This window comes from Aspergillus piperis (assembly GCF_003184755.1).
Source record: "Aspergillus piperis CBS 112811 unplaced genomic scaffold BO85scaffold_3, whole genome shotgun sequence".
NCBI classification, from domain to species: domain Eukaryota; kingdom Fungi; phylum Ascomycota; class Eurotiomycetes; order Eurotiales; family Aspergillaceae; genus Aspergillus; species Aspergillus piperis.
Window position 1 is genome coordinate 1262094 of NW_020291593.1, and position 17948 is coordinate 1280041.

General features: G+C 52.2%; 3 protein-coding genes across 3 annotated transcripts; all 3 read right to left on the reverse strand.

The window, feature by feature from the left end:
* Positions 1–572: 572 nt before the first annotated feature.
* Positions 573–5200, reverse strand: BO85DRAFT_484937 (putative jumonji family transcription factor; the record flags this gene model as incomplete). The annotated part of the gene is made up of 5 exons (XM_025663276.1): positions 573–2556; positions 2679–3735; positions 3797–4719; positions 4786–4883; positions 4946–5200. The coding sequence occupies 5 exons, from the start codon at positions 5198–5200 to the stop codon at positions 573–575; spliced, it is 4317 nt and encodes a 1438-aa protein (XP_025519117.1).
* A 3641-nt stretch (positions 5201–8841) lies between these two features.
* Positions 8842–11636, reverse strand: BO85DRAFT_189795 (choline/carnitine O-acyltransferase). The gene is made up of 3 exons (XM_025654424.1): positions 11161–11636; positions 11057–11086; positions 8842–11000 (listed from the first exon to the last, which is right to left on the reverse strand). Exons 1-3 carry the CDS (start codon positions 11540–11542, stop codon positions 8884–8886), a joined length of 2529 nt encoding a protein of 842 aa, XP_025519118.1. The 5' UTR covers positions 11543–11636; the 3' UTR covers positions 8842–8883.
* A 1899-nt stretch (positions 11637–13535) lies between these two features.
* BO85DRAFT_189756 (CAP domain-containing protein) lies at positions 13536–15215 on the reverse strand. Its single transcript, XM_025654423.1, has 3 exons — positions 14244–15215; positions 13896–14185; positions 13536–13832 (listed from the first exon to the last, which is right to left on the reverse strand). Exons 1-3 carry the CDS (start codon positions 14894–14896, stop codon positions 13762–13764), a joined length of 1014 nt encoding a protein of 337 aa, XP_025519119.1. The 5' UTR covers positions 14897–15215; the 3' UTR covers positions 13536–13761.
* Positions 15216–17948: the final 2733 nt, after the last annotated feature.

A 17948-nucleotide genomic window follows, 5' to 3' on the forward strand; every position in this document is an offset into this window, starting at 1 on the left:
GGTCCAGGCAGGCAAAGGAGGAAAGGTGACAAGGGGCACGGTAGATAGGAGGGAAGATAGGGGCAACGAAAGCAGGGAAGAGGGATGGATATCGACGGGGGGAAACAAATGATCGCGGGAACGGCGGTGGGTGGGCCAGCCCGGGCATCAAGAACGCCTGGCGTTGGGTTGGGTATGGCGGATGGCCACCTGGCCGACTTGCCCACCGCCACTTTTTGAGGGGGGCCAGCCGGTCGCTCTCCTTGAATCTGTATACTGGACTCCTTCGCCTTCATCACTTCAATCAACTCCCTCGCAGACAATGAAAACAAGATCATGCATGGCCTCCAGTAGACAAGGCCTCAAGTTGAGTCGCAACCAGCCAGCTAGCTTCAACTCCGTCGTCAATGATCATCGCCCAAGTGATCACGAAAAGAACCGTTCAAAAGCACAGAAATGGGGGAAATAAAACAAGCAAAACAATTCGCAAACGCCCAGTCATGCAGTCGTCAATCCAGATAAGTCGTTACATGTTGATGCAGTGATAATAGCACGCCAAATACAATGAGGTCACGCACGCACGGCCCCCAGCATCATGGGCTCAGAACGTTGCAGATGTCGTCCGTTCCATCCAGGCCAAAGCCGGCCATGTCGACGGAGTGCAGAGAACCCGGGCCACCACGGCCCAGAGAGATATCTGAGGAAGCATAGTCATGCTTCAGCCGTTCATGAGGTCCAAAGAACGGTCGGGTCTCTTCGTTGGGGGTGTTACCATCACCCGCTGCCCAAGGCCCATGCTGCCAGAACCTTGTGTTGGCTTGTTGGTCCCCGAAGAGGTCATGGTGGTCGTGGTGGGTCTCGGTCCCGTGGTTGGTAAAGTCATTGGGTGACTGGAACCGCAGATGCGACCGACTGAAACTCGAGCATGGAGAATCGGCATGCAGCGGGAAATCGAGGTTTGGGAATGGCATGTCCTCGACAGTGGTGATATCGATGGTCGGGTTCTCGGTCTGCTGTGCCAGCGCTGACGCTAGCCGGAGGTTGGAGGCGGAGCTTTGGCGGCTGTGACTAGCCGACCGTTCGATGGCTCGCTGAACGAAACTGCCACACGTCTTCAGAATCTTTTCCTGATCCTCTGGGGAGAGGCTGGCAAAGTAGTCGTTTGCCAAAGAGGGCTTGGGCAGTTCGGGTTGGCAGGGAGTCAGGCCATAGGTCTTCTGAGCATACTCTGTAAACCCGGAGGGCATGTCGTATGGGGACTGGTAGACGGTCGGAACCTGCTCCCGTTGCTGCTCAAGGTAGGCATACTTGCGAGGCAACTTAGTGGCGGCCAGGCTACCTCCATTGGCGGCCTCTTGCTTGATGTTTTCCGACTCCTTTTTCTGCAGCACGTCCAGCCGATCCCGATGACTCACCAGCGAGAAGCGGAGCATTTGTAACAACCGTGTCACCTCCTCGGACCGCATGTTGAGGGGTTGCAGCGGCAACAGTGTTCCATCCGGTGCCCGAGGCTGCACTCGCTGCTGAGCCATGGCCAGTTCCAATTTCTCCAACCCGCTCGGCGGTGGTACCGAGCCCATTGGGCCCAGGAGGGTCTCTACGACCAACTCCGGGCTGACAATGGTATACCCGGCGAAGACATTGGCATGGTCGGTGATCTGGGCCAAGCGACGACGGGCAATGAGCTCTCTGACATTGGCGAAATTATTGGCGGGGAGGTTATTGGGGGTCTGCTGCTGCTGCTGCTGCTGCTGTTGATGGTGAAGGTGATTATGAAGTTGCTGCGGACGGGAAAGGGATTGATGATGGTGAGATTTGGTGACCTGGGGATACGGAGCATGGCGGGCTGATTGAGTTGGCAAGGATCGGTAAGCAGACGGCATCGCAGCAGGGGAGGAGGCAGTGGGAGGCGCAGGACGAGGAGGGGCAAGAGGAGCGTGCTGCAACAGGGAAGGGCGGCGGGATGCGGCAGCAGCAGCGGCGGCGGCGGCGGCGGAGGTGGTGGTCGTGGTGGTCGTGGCAGCAGCAGTAGTGGCGGCAGCAGCAGAAACGGCGGCAGCAGCAGCAGAGGCGGTCAAGGGAGACAGGAGATGAGGGTGAGGGGCACCAACACCAGCACCAGCATAATGATGAGGCGGAGCGAGATGGTGGGGGTAGGAGGAGGGGAGTCGGGCCATCACGGCGCCGAGCGACTTGACGCTGTCCAGGAAATTCGCGCGCGGGTTGTGGATAGGCACGCTAGGGCTGTGCGTATACTGTGCCCTACACTCGGTGGAGGATTCGCCCAGGTAATACCAGATCTGTTCGCTCTTGCTGAGGTCGACCTGCGTGGATGGTGGGGCGGACTGGTGGTTAGGGTGATTAGTGCTGTCCACCGTCTCGAACTCGGCCCACTGATACGGAGATCGCCCATCGCCAAATGGATTCCCTGCCACCGGCACTGCCGATTCCAACTCCTTCCGCGCCTCGGGTTTGCGGGCCAAGTGGGCTGGTAATGGCCTGGTACCTGGAGCCAGCGGTGAGAAGTTGCTCCTGCGAACAACCAGCATCCACCGGTACGGTAACTCAATTACGTCCCTACACATCGAACGGTTAGCCCCTGCGATATCATCCTTGCCCGATCGGGTAATCTCCAAACAAATGGAGGCCCGCGGGGCTCTTCATGCAGCCTCTTCGTGGGGCACCAAAGAAAAACTTACCCTCGTGGCAGCACCTTGACCAGTAACGTGCGTTCCTCCGGTCGGTTCTGAAGCACAATCGCACCGTTAATTTCCTTGTCCGCCTGGAACTGCACCAGATCCCCAGCCACCAAGCCCCGTGCCGTCTGGATGAGCTTGCGGTCATAGTCGGGGGATTCGCCGCTAGCCATCCAGGACGGCTTCTTCTGGCGATGGTACTTGCACTTGAGGTCCACACTGGGGATCGAGTACTGATTCCCATCGTCCGCAATCACGGCGATCTGACCCTGCTCCACCTGCACACCCGCCAAAAGTGCACAGGTGGCGTGGTATGACCGTGTACACTTGCCAAAGTTGCACTGGAAGCATGCCCCGCGCACTTCACGACAGAAGAGACACTTGAGACCCATGCGGGCCTTGGGGATCTTATCCACATCACACACCACCTCCTTGCCAGACTCATCGCGGAGGATGGAGGTCTCTTCCGTGTACAAGGCACAGCGACGGTGGGCATGGGACTTGCCATCTTCGGTCGGCAACAGGTCCTCATAATCCAGATTGTTGGGACACAAGACACATGGTATCTTTCTGGGAACATCCATGGCAACCCGCATGCGTTTCGCCTTGGTGGATTCACCATCATTCTTGCGCTTCCGCCCACGCGTAGATGTCTTTTCCGGAACACTGCGGGGAGGCGTCAAGAGATCCGACGCACCTTCAATCTCGTCGAGATCACTTTCGTATTCGCCGAAATACTCCGGAGTAGCTTCGCCCCGAAGCTTCCGTTCGATCTCGTCAACATCGATCCAGACACTATCGGCCTCACAGTTGCACTTCTTGGCCACCCGGCCGTAATCGAGCCACTTCTCCGTTGCGAAGTTGACCGACTCGGCGCAGTTGTACCCCAAATTGTAACCGGAATGATATCCGTAAGGGTAGGTGATGACGAACTCGCCCTCGTAGTGCACTAACTTGTTCACTGTAATGCCGTACTGGGACTTGAGCAGATTCGGCGAAACAAGGTAGGTCTTGTGGCGGAGGAATTGGTCGCAATTCTTAGCGTCACTTTGCCAGATACCTATCAAGTCAACATTAGCGTCACGGCCTACCCAACATCTGACTTCGGGATGGAGCCTTACTCTTCATGGCTTGTTCAAAGCGAGGAGCATCTTCTTGAGAGATGCTGTACCACTGCTTGGGAGCACCGAAGTGGATATAGTTGATACTGTAGAGATCCACATCCTCCAGGTGCCACGCGAAAGTAGCTTTCCACATTCCCAGATAAAGGTACGCCGTGTTGACACCAGGCACCTTCTGCCCCAAGACATCCAGCAGATTGGGTAATCGGGCGACATTCCATGAAGTCGTGATGTTATCATCGAAAAGAGATCCCGGCATATCGGCACCGTACATAGGGTTGTTGAACATCAGGGATTTCCAGTAGTTGGTCTCCAGCTCCTCGCATCTTTCGTAGGTGTAATCCTGGCTATCATCGATGCGGTAATCAAAGTCCTGGAAGGCTTCTTCGTCCACATAATCGATCGCATCGCCCTTGTTGTGCTTTCTGCGAGATGTAACAGACTTGGGTTGTCGTCCTTTGGGCTTCGGGCCGGGCAAGGATTCGCCGTCGCTCAGTTCCTCGTTTTTCGCCTCGACGGGGTTCGATTCGGGAGACACGGGTGTTGGCGGGCCTTCCGGCTTGATCTTATCCAGGCCCTCGTCGGCTGGCGGTTCTTCCTTGACCTTCACCTGGTTGGCCCGTTTTGGCGGGCGACCAGGACCAGCACGACGTTTCTGAGAATCCGATCGAGCGGTCTGGGTTTTGGGAGCAGAAGGAGCCCGGGTCACTCGGTCCTGATTCCGGCGCCGTTCACCTCTCCGCGCAGGTGGCTGGTGACTGCTTTCCTCACACAAAGCTTTCCACTGGGGTAGATTGTATGATCTTTGTCTCTCGATGTTCGCTTGTGTGTATGTTCCGTGCGAGCCATGGAATTCCTGCATGATCGGGTTCTTCACACGGATCTTCTTAACGGCTTCATCAAGGGGCGGTAGAGAATCAGTCCTAAAGTTGGTCACATCGGTTAGCGTGCTGCCATGAGTGTTTGTCCGCATAAGCGCCGAGCCATACCATTCTTTAGGAGGAATAACTTTGATGATTCCGGAGCGCATGCCATACTCCTCGACCTTGTTGATGAACGATTGGAAGTCGCGGAACTGATCCATAGTCTATTGAGATGCCCATTAGCCCAAACCTTGGCCTAGGATGGGTAATATGGTGGAGGACTCACCGGCTTGAACACCGGAATCTTGCCGCCGCCATAGTAATGGTCCGGCTCAATCTCCTCATCGTCCGCCTCTACCGATGGTATCTCCTGGGCGCCGTTGACATTGGGATCGAGCTCGAGATCGGAGAGCTCTGACGGAACTCCATCGGGCACCTCTTTCTTGCCGTTCACGCTCTGGGGAGGAGTAATAGAGGCTGCATCGGTCGCCGGAGCGCCGGCGATCGGGTCGAAAAGGGGTTGATCAAGCGCTGCCGCCATCATCTCAAGATGGGAAGAACGAAGGGTGAAATTGGTCGGAAGTCGATAAGGATGCCGTCGTCGGAATATGCGACCGCTGATCGACGGCAGGAGAGGGAATCCCAGCGGTCGGGGGAGAGGACGTTAAGAGTTCGGAAAGGACTTGTGCTGTAGATCGGTCAATATGGCGCAGGAACCTTTTTTGGTATGTCTTGTCGCAGTTTGAATTCCGACGAGGTAAAGGAGGGAAAGAAAATAGAATAGAATAAAAAAGGAAGGATTATTAAGGCTGGCGAAACGGAACTGGATATTGGGGGTACAAGATAAGAGAGGTAGTAGTAGTGGTGGTAGCAGTAGTAGTAGTAGTGATGACGAAGGAAGAAAGGGTTGGTGGACTGCAAGGCTGGATGATCCGAGCTCCCAGAGACGAATTGCTGGGTATAGGGATCATGCGAAGCAGCAGCAGCAGAAAAACACCAGCAGGGAAAGCGATAAAGATAGGGACCGGGTGGAACGGGTGGGTGGAAGTAAAATTAGCAAGTGGATGATGAGATCGGTATCAGCAGCGCAGTATCACCACACAGCATTGGTAGAGAGAGCGCAAGTCAGGTCAAGCAAGCCCCTCCTCCGGTTTGAGGGCAACGGAGCGAGAAGATTTGCCGTGTGGTGCAGGACCAAGCAGCAAAAAGGATGTTCGTTCGCCAACGAGTGCAGGGGCCGATGGGGAACTTTGGACGCTAGCAGCAAAAGCAGGAAGCAAGAAGAAGGCAGGGGGAAATAGCAGCAGAGGAAAAGGGAAGGCGGAAGAGCCAATCCCAGCAATCCAGCGTCACGTCGGACGACGGGTCCAAGCTGTGGATCCGGGCCAGAGCGACGATGGCCTGACTGACTGACTTTCTTGGGAAAATAAGGAAGAAGGGGAAATGAGGGTGTGGAAATGCAACAGATTGGTAGAAAGTGATGGGAAAATTAATGATGATGATGATGATGATGATTACTGCTGTCGTCTGCACTGACTGTACTGAACCAGTCTAGTAGCAGTCAAAGAAAAAAAAAGCAGTAATAGCAGTAAGTAACAAGAGCAGTAACAGCAGTAACAGCAGCAACCAACCAACCTGCAGCCTGAGCGCCTGAAAATTGAACTGCTTAAGGCACCAACTCCGCGGCGCGATACTCAGTCGAGTCAAGGCACGTAATTTGGTTCCGGCCGCGAGCAGATCTCAGCACGTCTCCGGTGTCGGGAAATGCAGGCAGACAGACAGGCAGGCAGGCAGACAAGACAGCTAGACACCAAATTTGAAACAAACCAAGTACAGAGATAAATAGTATGAGGGAATTTAAGATACTCACTTTATACAAGATATGCCCGAGAAAAGTGAAAGTAAAACATAAATAAAAAGAATGAGCTTTCTCTCCCCGTCAATAGACTATGGGAGAGATAAATTATCTAGTAGCCTTACTCCTCGTCGTCGTCGTAGTAGTAGTAGTAGTACTTGGTTCCTTCTATGTGTAATACTTCAAACAACTTCTGGGAAATGTCCGAGCAAACTCTCAGAGTTGCCGCCAGGAAGAATCACGTGCTGCACATGACTGGCCGGAATCCAAGCAACCAGGTCCCGTTACGGTTAGCGTCATACCGGGGGGGGCGAAAAAAAGAAAAATAGGTGTGTGTGTGTGTGTGTGTGTGTGTGTGTTTGGGGGAAAAGAGTTACTGTGGGACGCAGAATACACCACGCGGTAGACATCAGCACGCTGTAGGCTGTGCAGAAACGAAAAAATGACTGGGCCTAATTTTTGCATTTTTGGCGAAATTCGGATAGCGGCGGACCCGGCAGAAATTCCCTGGAAGCAGAAAACAACTGCATAACTCTTTTTTACTTCCTTACTTACGCCTAGTACTGCAGTAGTTAGACTTAGTAGTAAGTCTGTCTTTAGTGTTAACTAAAACCAACTTAGTTCGACCATTTGATCTTCACTAACAGGAAGGGGTCTGATCGGTATGATCTCACCAGCCGAGTATATCATTGGATGGTTATTTAGCCGGTGGTAAAGGCGGCTTTTTTATTTATTACTGAACAACAACTAGACTAAAGGTCCTGTCTCTGTTATGGAAGTTTAATTAGGATAGACGAAGATAGACGGGATATGTTACCGTGGGAATGAATTTACCAGCTAACTAGGCAGGTAACACACACAAACTGTTTCTTAATTTCTTAATGCAATAATAAACCATGTACCTACATTAAAACCAAATACTACATGTACATATATCTAGCCTCGTAAAGCAATATAACCAAACTCAAACCTGAATCGCAGTAGTAGTGGTAGCCCAACACCGGAATGATAATATCCACAACACCCGTATCTACTATACACCACCATCATCACCACCAATGCCACCGCAACACCATCACACACCAGTCACATACGAAAAGGAATCATCTTTCCTTTCCGACCGACATACATATATACATACATACATACATGATACACGTACATATATACACATGCATATGCACGACAAGCTACCTTGGCTGTACTCTGTAGCACACTACTTAGTAGTAGTATACCCCCCAACGCCAACCCAAATCCTACAACTACTTATTCACCAGTACACAGACCCAACTTCAACGGTCTTCACTCTTCCCATAACAACCATATGCAGAGATACTCCCTTAGACACTCTTATCACCAAAAACCGATAGGCTACCTACCTACTCCAACCTCAAAACACAGACCTCCCCAATAACCCACTAACCCCAATGCAAGTCCACTACTAGTAAAATACTATGTTATGTATGCAGCATGCAATATGCAAGACAGCGTTGGGCACAAATCTACTCACTTACTTACTTACTTACTACCTTAGCGGGTGGCGTGAACAACCACCACCCTTACTACCTAACAACACTGGCAGATTCACCCAATCTTCGTGATTGGCTCCCCAGTTCAATCGTTCGTAATCGGGAGGGTCAGTTGGCAGCCCATCCATCCATCCATCCATCCACTATCACTTTCAAATAGAGATAATCAAAATAAATTGATTAGTTGTTGCTCTACAAATCTTTCTTTTCTTCTTTTGTCGATTTGCGTGTTGGAAAAAGAAAAAGAGACTGGAGAAACCGTTACGGCCTGAATGCAGTTGTACTACGTGTCTCATTGCCCCCAGTGGCATGATTCTAGTCTCAACCTAGCGAGATTAAAGGTTGTTACCGGGCCGGTTCTGATGGAGACAAATCGAGATCGTGCAAGCTGATTAATTACATTTATCACTAACAACTAACTAGTCAATAACCAGTTAACATACAGAAGGATTAAGTAAGTAGGTTACTAGTTACTATGCACCGGGATATGAAAATTCAACCGGCGCGCGCGCGCGCGTGGCGTGGTCTGCGTCGGCTAGCGGCGTGCGGAACGGATGTACGGAGTACTGCAAGTAGGACAGACAGCTGTTTCATCGCCATCTGGTTGTGGATGCGGTGTATGGCACCCAAGGTTTATGCATCTCATCCAAAAGAGATGGTGGGGAAATTTTCAACGCTGCAAATCATCTATCGCATTGGTATCAATCACGTTGTATATACGCCCGAACACCCATCATGGCTAAATCAGGAGCAATGAGTGACGGAAAATAAGAAACTAATCACAGTGCATGGGCCTCAGTAGACCACGCCAGCTCATCTCACACCCACACCAAGACAGCTTCAATAATCATTCAGCCGCAACTTCTTCCCGACAAACCGACGTTTCTCGGGCTTTTCGGTGCCCCGCTCCCGGTCTGCATTCAGCCCCTTGAGCGCGTGGAGCAGCATCCCTGCATCAAAGAACCCATCTGATTCGGTGGTCAGTAGCTGTGTCGTTAAACGCAAGGGAACACACTTCCAAAGGTGCAACTTACATCCGCCCATGCCATCGTCCTCCAGTTCTCCGCTGTCCGTCGTGGGTGTCTCGGCACCCCGATGCAGCTGGCCCGGATCCCCCCGGACGATCCGGCCCCGGCGGTGATCGCCCTGGAGCCGCTCGGCAATCATCTCCATCTCGCGTGCTCTGCTCGTGCGCGGGCTGGCAGGCCGGTGGTTGACCGTGCGCAGCAGCTTCCGGATCTCCATCAGGTACGATTCAAGCGTGTACATAAGACGCGCAGTCTGTCGATGTTTAGACGAGGCGCAGAACGAGATTGAATCATCCTTGATTATGTAGCCAATGCCGAAGCCATCCGCAGACGTGGGCCCGAAGCCAAAGTGTCGTAGGCATGGATTTCCACAGTTGGAGGTCGACAGCACGGTGGTGTTGATCTTATCCCAGCCAGCGTCGCTGAAGATTGCGGGCATGGTGCGCATCCCACGTACACTGTAGCCATTGGAAGACAGTCCATCTTCCGATAACGATGTAGAAGATTTGGGCGATTCAATGGACGCGGTCTCCACAGGGCTGGTGTACCCGTTGGAGCTGCTGATGACGCTGTTGTTCGCGGATGACGCGCCGTCATCAAAGGACCGTTGCCACAGGCAGTACAGCGCATAAAGATGTCTATCTTGTCCCTGACCCTTCGAGCAGTCCTTCGTGATGGCGGTATGCTTCTCGGTCGCTTTTCGGAGCGCGCTCACCTTTTGCTCCGCCGGGTTGTCTCCCCAGAACGTCTTGATAAAGTCGACGCATTCGTTAGTCACCGTCCGAATTGCTTCGGTTCGACCGTGTAGGAAAACTTTAGTCATGGCAGGTTCGTAGGTGTTCTCCATGCGGCCGTAGAGTCCGTAGTAGGCTGCTTGGAAGGCCATCTGAACAAACGCATCCGGGGAGAAGCCCATGGAAGTGATGAAATTCTTGCCATATCCCTTGAAGTCGAGCACCTGGAACTCATGTTGCTGCAAAAGATCGGAGAGGTGGGACTCGGCGAATCGCAGAGCGATGCTGAGCTCAGGCGCCATATCCCACTCGAGCTTGCGGGGTGTTGTGCTGACATTGCCGAAGCTTCGAGGGTCGCGTTTCGCAGGATCAGGGCTGGAGGTCGCCCAGAGGGTCGGTGCCTGGCCGTTGATCGTCCGAGCAAAGCGGAGTATGGTGTCCGTATAGACGTCGCTGGCAAACCGGAGTACCGTATGGCCATCTACGCCAGTATGTTCGAAGTTGATGCCTGCACTGCCGTTCTTACACACAATGATCTGGAGTTTGTCATACCACCGGTTGGTACAAGTGCCGACCTGCACACCTCGGACCACTTCGCTCGTTCCGCAGAGCATATTGGCGCAAAGCTCCGACGTGTTGTGTGGTTCGGTGTAGTCCAGGCACAGAACGAACAGAGCCGTGTCCACGATATTGAGACATTCTGCGTTGTTCGACCCTTCATCCTTGGTGAGGATATCTCTCAATCCCGACCAAACCTTGCGGTTCTCGGTGCTCAACACACCAAGCGCTCCCTTCGCCGCATCATGAATAGGTGTCTGTTCTGCATCTCCAATGATGACCTGGAGGTTAACCGCAATATCCTTTTCGTTCATGATCAAGTCACTGTTGTCGTCCAGCACATCGAACCAGTAGATTTGACCCCGACACAAGACAACAATATGTTTCGCATGGGGATCCTGGCTTATCACGCATCCATTGTCGGTCGGGACACGCGCTGTTCCGAATAGGCGAGAGTATTGATACATGCAAAGAGGCGTACCCCGGACAGTGTCGGGAGGGAGTTCCTCCCGCCTCACGGCACGGACAAACGACAAGGCAGAGACAACGAGTGAAGCTGCTCTCGTAACCTGGTTGTTCCTCGCAGGGGTCGGGTCATCTTCCAGCAGGAAGAAGGGGTTCAAGTTCAGCACAACAGCTTCACACAGCAAATCAGTACAGTAGTCCCCACGTTTCATGCACATTGTCACTTACGGCTGTCGTAGTTCAAATAAGAGTCGTACCCTGCAATAAGCAGAATGAGTCAGCCTCAGATGACGTAAAAGGCATGGGCATAAGTTCAATGTCTGATGACATACAGAATTGTTCGATATAGCTTGTTTTGGACGAGGCATAGGTCTTGAGCTTCTCTTGCAGAATAGGGCCTTCTGATTTGAGAAAGTCCTGCACAGCTGCCTTGGTTTCCTCCTGCTCTCGAAGTGTCTGTAGCGGGGCTAACGACTCAAGGTATCGCCTGCATGTTTGCTCCAGGTCTGGAATTGGTAATTTGGGTAACGAATCCTGGTTCGCAAAGGTCAAGCCCTTCTTCGGTGGCTCTGATGTTCCTCCATTCACTGATGTAGGGACCGAAGACGGCTTGATCTTGGTCTCCGGGGTTGAGTTCGAACGAAGAGAATCCATTGCGCTTCCTAGAGACTTAGGGGCCGTGAAGTGGCGAACTGCTACGGACGAGTAGGACATGGTGTCAGCACAATGCAGCCCGTCCTGGAGACGTATGATGGAATCTATGGAGAAGACGGATGGATAGTATAGGGATTGACGAGGAGGCAAGATGTTGTGATAGATATTATGATAAATTGGCAGGGCAGTATTAGGGGGCTGAAGGATTATCTCATGACCACGGCTCACGTCACGAGGAAGATGTGATCATGAAGGGTGAAAGGCATGAGATCGAGAAAAACATATGGAAGACTAGTGCAGCGAAAATGGTATCATATATAGGTAGAAGCCACCTAGGGGGAAACAATTCATCGTTTCGCAATGATACCCGGGGAGCAACTGCTGGCTGTGGGGTGGAACCCAAAGGTACCTTCGGGATAAAGGGAGTTAGACGGAGGAAGGGACACTTACAGCTTAGCTGCCAACACTAGAAAAACGACCAGGCTACGCCTAGATGAAAGGCTCGAACCACAGTGGACCAGCTCGCCGGGCCTAACCGTCCGCAGCTGCGCCTAAGGCAAGCAGGTAGACGGGATATCGGGGGAACGGATGATGTCTGGTTAAGAGGGGCAGAGGGAAGTATATCCAGCTGGTCTGCCAAGAGATATGCGCGATAGGCCCGGTGGGCCGTACAAGGTGGAGGCGCGAGTGCTCTAGTGCACGAACGCACTGCTGTAGCTAGTAACTACCTAAGCATTTAAGAATCAATAGAAGTACTTATCGACACCTCAAGGAGAGAAAATATGAGAAGAGAGGGTCAGGAATGTGCGGAGAGCCCCATCCGGTGCTGAGCGTTGTGCCTGTGGCAGTACCAAAGTGAGGATGAGATGGGAACTGCGGGGGGGAAGGTCGATCATGTGAAGCCGAGAATCCCAGGCAGAAAGAGAGAGAAGGCAGTAGGAACAACTGCTAGAACGACTACTAGCACTATAGCACTAAGTAGTAGTACTAGAGACACGTACTCGGGATTGGAGGGGCACAGCCCAATAGAGAAGCACCACCCAACTGAAATTAGGTGAAGTGGTACAGACGGGTCAACTGCGATGACCGCATTAGACAGTAGTTTAATGAGAGATGGAAGGGCTCCAACGAGAGAAATCCTGGTCGATAGCGCCTAGAAGCAACTACTAGGACAAGGATTGGAACATGTGGCGATAATCCTGGACGAGAGCAGACCAATTGGTGACGTTTTCGGACGAAGGGAGACTGTTGGAAAGTCTGGTTGCGGGGAGGAGAAGCTGCCAGATTCTCTCTCCAGAGTCGGTTCCTCCCCCCAAAAGAGGCAATCACCTGGGCTTATTCAGACGGCAGAAAAATGACACCACAGGCTGCAGTCACGTGGGTGGGGCGGGACAGCCGCGCTGACCAGATAAGAAGATAGTAGTGATAGATAGAGATGACAGTAGACATGAACACAGGACTACCCGCTGACATTCTTACTACCTACACGAGTTATAGTACTTGACTGACTTACTTCTCTTCTCTCCACACACAATCATGGCCAGGTGTCATGGAAAAAGGTCTCATCATTTTGGCTTTTGTCATCCCGAAGCAAGTACCGATTCCAAATCAGGGGCGCCCCATATCCACACACCCGCTTTGCAATATACCCGAATCATAATCACACAAGAAATGAAGATCATCTAGTCTAAGGCCAACGAGTCATATTGTCTCTCATTGAGCCCCACACCAAAAGAAAAGAAAAAGCAATAAATATTCACAGGTGAAGAGAAGCAGTAAAAATAAGCAAGTCACGCCGTGCACCTGCTCCAGCCCGCGGGCTCCGAGGTCGGGTGGATCCTGTTTCGGTTCTTCGGGCAAGCGGTAGGGTAGATCTTCCCCAGATGGAACCTCCGTCAGAGCGTCTTGGCGATCCAGGCCTGAAACAAGCGCAGGACATGTCTCGGACGAAGACAATCTTATTATCAAAATCAAATAGACAGTGCGAAGGCGAAATGAGATTTAAATTTCAAAAAAAGGACTGATGATCGTCAGATTCTCCATTGTTCGATGTTCGCACATGGCCGGTGGCCAGAGAATCGCCCTTGCACCAGACGGGTCAGGGACAGGTGTTTTACTTCCATCACAGGCAGCTCTAACCCAACGCATCGATATCCCCAACGCCCGTCATGGCAACGCTGACCGTTTTACCCGCCAGGTGCAGGGAAACCGACTATTCTTTGACATGGTGCAAGAGCGACGGTCTCCAGGCACAGTCGCGCGAAATCATCTCTCGCCATCTAGGAGGCAACGTAAACAGCTTGGCCGAGAGGGCGCTTGACGTTGGTGGCATATTCTCCCTCATAGTTTCCTGAAAATCAAGCCTGTCAGCCATCTCTTATCGAAGATTAGGGAGGAATACGGGTATACTAACCGGCAGGGCTGTAGTTGCAGACAGTGAAGGGCAGGGCCTCGGAGGCATCAACGTTACCCAGGCTGTCGCAGGTGACAGTAGCGCAACCAACGTGGGTGGTGGCAGCCCAGACAATCTGGGAGAAGTGGCCCCAGTTGTCGAAGTAGGTCATGTCAGGGTCGGCCTCGCCGTACAGGTCGGTGTAGTAGCCCATCTCGTCGTTGTACATGAGGTTGGTGATCATGACGCCAATCTCGGAAGCTTCAACACCATATCCAATGTTCTGGCCGTAGCCACCGCCATCAATGGAACTGCAGATTCACGTTAGCGCAAGTAACAATGATTTTCAGATATGCATGATCTACTTACGTGTCGTGCTCATAGACACACTTGGCGGCCAGGGTGTAGGCGCTCGACTCCAAGTCAGAAGACCACTCGACGGAACTAGCGGAGTGGTTGCTGCGGTGGACGTTGTGGTTGTACAAGACCGCGGACTGGTAAGCGTTGGTGGCGGTCGAGCTAGCGCTGGACGAGGTCGAGGTCGCCAGGGTGGTGGACGGCGCGACAGTCGAAGACCAGGACGAAGTCCAAGCGGAAGTCCAGGCGGAGGTCCAGGAAGTAGCAACCTCCTCAGCAGCGGAAGTGGCGACAGCAGCAGCAGTGGTCGCGGCGGCGGTGGTCTCCACAACAGGAGTGACAACAGACGAAGTGCTGGCCTCAGCAGCGGCGGCGGCAGCGGCAGCGGCGGAGGAAGAGGCCTCAGCAGAGGCGGAGGCGGCAGCAGCAGCAGCAGCGGCAGAGCTGGACGATTCGGCGGCAGCGGCAGCGGCAGCAGCGCTGGAGGAAGCAGCCGCAGTGGCCTCTTGCGCGGCAACGTTCTCATAGACCGTGGGAGTAGGGTACTCGGTGATGGTGGTGGTCAAGGTGACAACGGTCCAGTCGGTCACATAAGAACGCTTGTCAACATTGTTGGCCAAGGCACCAGCGGCGCAAAGGGCACCCAGAGCGAGAGAGTAGCGCATGATTGAATGAGGGTTGTTGTTGTTGGTATTGTCTTTGCCAAGAGTCGAGAGGATGATTTACTACAGTTCAACTGTGTCCGATTGAGATCGACTTCTCCGGGAAGTTATGCGGCCAAGAGATCAACAGGCACGAAACAGTGTATGACAGATAAAAGTTGATAGGGTTTTTTTCTGGCGATATATTGCAGATCGACTGCGAAGTGGTTGGGTTGGTAAGACCGAAGGGGGGTTTGGTGGGTGTATATGTACGAATAACCAGCACGTATGGACAAAAAGAATGACAGCCTTCAGGGAGAGGAAACACTTTTTTGAAGGAGTGGAAAAAAGTGCACCAAAAATAAAGGCGAAAAGGTGAGATGAAGGTTGGAAGGGAACGGTGGGAAGGGCCAACGGTAACGAACGAAGGGCAACAGTGAAGGAGCCGGAGTGGGCGTGAAGTGATAATATAGTCTGGAGCGAGCAGAAAGAGCGAGCAGCTGGAGTTGGGGCGGCAACTTAATCACGGAAAGGAGAGCGCTCCAGCGGGCGGCGTGTACCCGGTGGGGTCGGCGATCTCTGATAATTAAACGCAAATTAATTCAGACGGGGGGAGCTTCATATACGAGTGGGTTCTGGACGGATCTCGACGTCGCGATGGGTCATGGATGGGGGCCTGTCCCGAGTGAGCAGACAGGCGAGCATCCTTTGACCAGCCAATTTCTTTCAGAACACAGACAGGAACAGAGAAAGATTCAATGGCTCTTTCAAAGCGCCATGCGGTCCCAGCGCATTAATATCGGTTCAGCTCGCGTGTACACCGGCCTAGTTCCACGGAATGCCGTGCCTTGGTGCTTGTGTCCATTGTTTTCCCCTGAGTAACTACGTATGTCCCAACCACGAGCACGTACCCGGAGTTTTTGGAAGGGAGGGGGATACACAGTAGGGAAGAAGATCGTCTACGAGTAACTGACCGGCCAGTCCCTTTGGTTGATGATACATTCCCGCCCATGGCGTTTCTGACAAGGAATCTTCCAGGGCCAGGGTCTCTGACCTCCACGTCCCTGAGACCTGAGACGATGTTGGATCCAGAAAGAGTAGCAGACGCGGGAGAGAGATACAGAGAGGATACCGAGTGCAGCCCATAAGGCGGCCTGACATCGCGCCTCACGGTTACCGGCAAATCGATATAATTACGGTAGTATTTACTGTACTAGCTAACTATCCAGTGACGAGGTGTTTTTCTGTCGCATTATTTTTTTTTTTGCCCCTGGAAAAGTTGGGGACCCAAAGGAAAAAGAGAGGCATATTTTGCAGGGATTGGATTGTCCAACCGTCGAACAAAATCCCGTGCCCCTGGCTCGCCACTAAGCTACTCTGGGTCAAGGCGCATGCCGCCCGTTTCAGGAACGGGCGCTTCTAAGCCAATCAACGCCCCGTTCCAGGTTGATACGCTGACGGTGGGTCTCTCACGGTCGCAATGGATGGATTAACAGCCCACCACCCATCCTTGGGTCTTTCTTTCAATTCCACGCTGGCTAGTCTACTGCAATCTGCTGGTGGAAGCAACACACATTCAAGTCTCCTCTCGTTGTTGGTCCATCCCAAAAGTCCAGACCAATGGATCCCAAGGTGGTCATCACTCTTCACTCTCTGCAAAGACGGTTAACATTCGTCATGCCCAAGAAATACCAAGACCAAGAAATGAGCACCTGTGAAGCTCCGAGGGGAAAACTCTCCGATGTCAATGTAAGATAATCTATTCGATATTATTAAACTCAATAATATGAGCGGAGAGCTATGACGAACAGGCATCATCCTCATTAAGTCATTATACTGGCCCTCCCCTCTCCTCTCTTCTCTCCAATAAGTCTCTCATAGTCAGCCAACTTAATCCCCCAGTCCACCGCAAATTTGGGGGTCGGAATAGAACACCGCCCACTCGAGTAATTCCCAGGGGTAAAAGTGCAGGGTCGCTAACTGTGATTAACCACCAAAACTTGGCAACTGACCGACCCACTCACAGCCAGGATGGCGCTCGCTAACGTTTCACTTGTGGCCTTCCCATCATCTTTCGGAGATTGGGTACCTGGAGCTAGTGTAGTAAGTAGTCTAGTGGCCCGGCTCCAGCTTCTCTTTCTCTCCCTCTCTTACTCTCTCTTTGCCTCGCAGCTCGATACGGTGTAATATCTAGACCATTTCCCGAGGCCTGTTGCCCCAGGACCACTACTTAACACTCGGTCGTGGAGATTCCCGTCACACAGTTAAAAGGTGATGTGTCGAAGTTCTAGAACCATGGATATGCCGTGCCTAGGATGGAGTCCATCTATCTAACAGACGGCTTTTCCCCCTTAGTCTAGATGAACCCATTCGGTGGGAATTGCGCCATTACTGGCCATTCTTTGGTACAAACGCCCATGACACTTGTAGAGCTTCAGAGAGAAACGAGAGCGGAGAGGTTCGCCAGAGGAGGGAGGGGGGGGGATAAAGTCTCTTTGCATTTACACACAAGCCCCCTCTTCGGTTCCATGGTTCCCAACGGATAAAGACACCTCAATCACATTCAGATTTATACCATACATCAAGCAAATCATTGTCATTGCTTTCAATTCAATACTTCTTTGCCACTGCATGGCGGATCCTTGGATACTACTTTCTTCTAGAAGAGAGAAAAAATTTCGACAGGTCGTAAGCAACAACTCTGGCCATGGATACACACCCTAGGTCTTTCATGGTTGACATACTGAGAGATATTATTCTTCTGCCTAACTCTCCGCACGGATACACACATACACGTGTGCATTTCCAAAGAATAAAGAAGATAACAAGCTGAGTTATTTCCAAAGCACCATAATGAATAACGAATTCCCCTGTCATCCATCCAATCCCATCGATTGGATACACCGGCTACTTGCGCGTTTAGCATTGAGCTTGGCGGAAGTGTGGACAGGTTCGACACATAACATCACAAAAATTAACTTCATCGACAATCCACATGACATCTGACTAGCTTACGTTGCACACATATACACATACACATCATACAACTGAATGAGGAAGAGCTTAGCGACCAAAA

What these genes read in the sequence shown, in the direction of transcription:
- BO85DRAFT_189795 (XM_025654424.1), bottom strand. Translation starts at nt 11,542, where the DNA reads ATGTCCTACTCGTCCGTAGCAGTTCGCCACTTCACGGCCCCTAAGTCT. An exon ending in AAGCTATATCGAACAATTCT is followed by an intron (nt 11,087 to 11,160) that starts GTATGTCATCAG and finishes TGCTTATTGCAG; the next exon opens with GGTACGACTCTTATTTGAAC. An exon ending in TTATTTGAACTACGACAGCC is followed by an intron (nt 11,001 to 11,056) that starts GTAAGTGACAAT and finishes TGCTGTGTGAAG; the next exon opens with CTGTTGTGCTGAACTTGAAC.
- BO85DRAFT_189756 (XM_025654423.1), bottom strand. Translation starts at nt 14,896, where the DNA reads ATGCGCTACTCTCTCGCTCTGGGTGCCCTTTGCGCCGCTGGTGCCTTG. An exon ending in TGTGTCTATGAGCACGACAC is followed by an intron (nt 14,186 to 14,243) that starts GTAAGTAGATCA and finishes GTGAATCTGCAG; the next exon opens with TTCCATTGATGGCGGTGGCT. An exon ending in CTGCAACTACAGCCCTGCCG is followed by an intron (nt 13,833 to 13,895) that starts GTTAGTATACCC and finishes CTTGATTTTCAG; the next exon opens with GAAACTATGAGGGAGAATAT.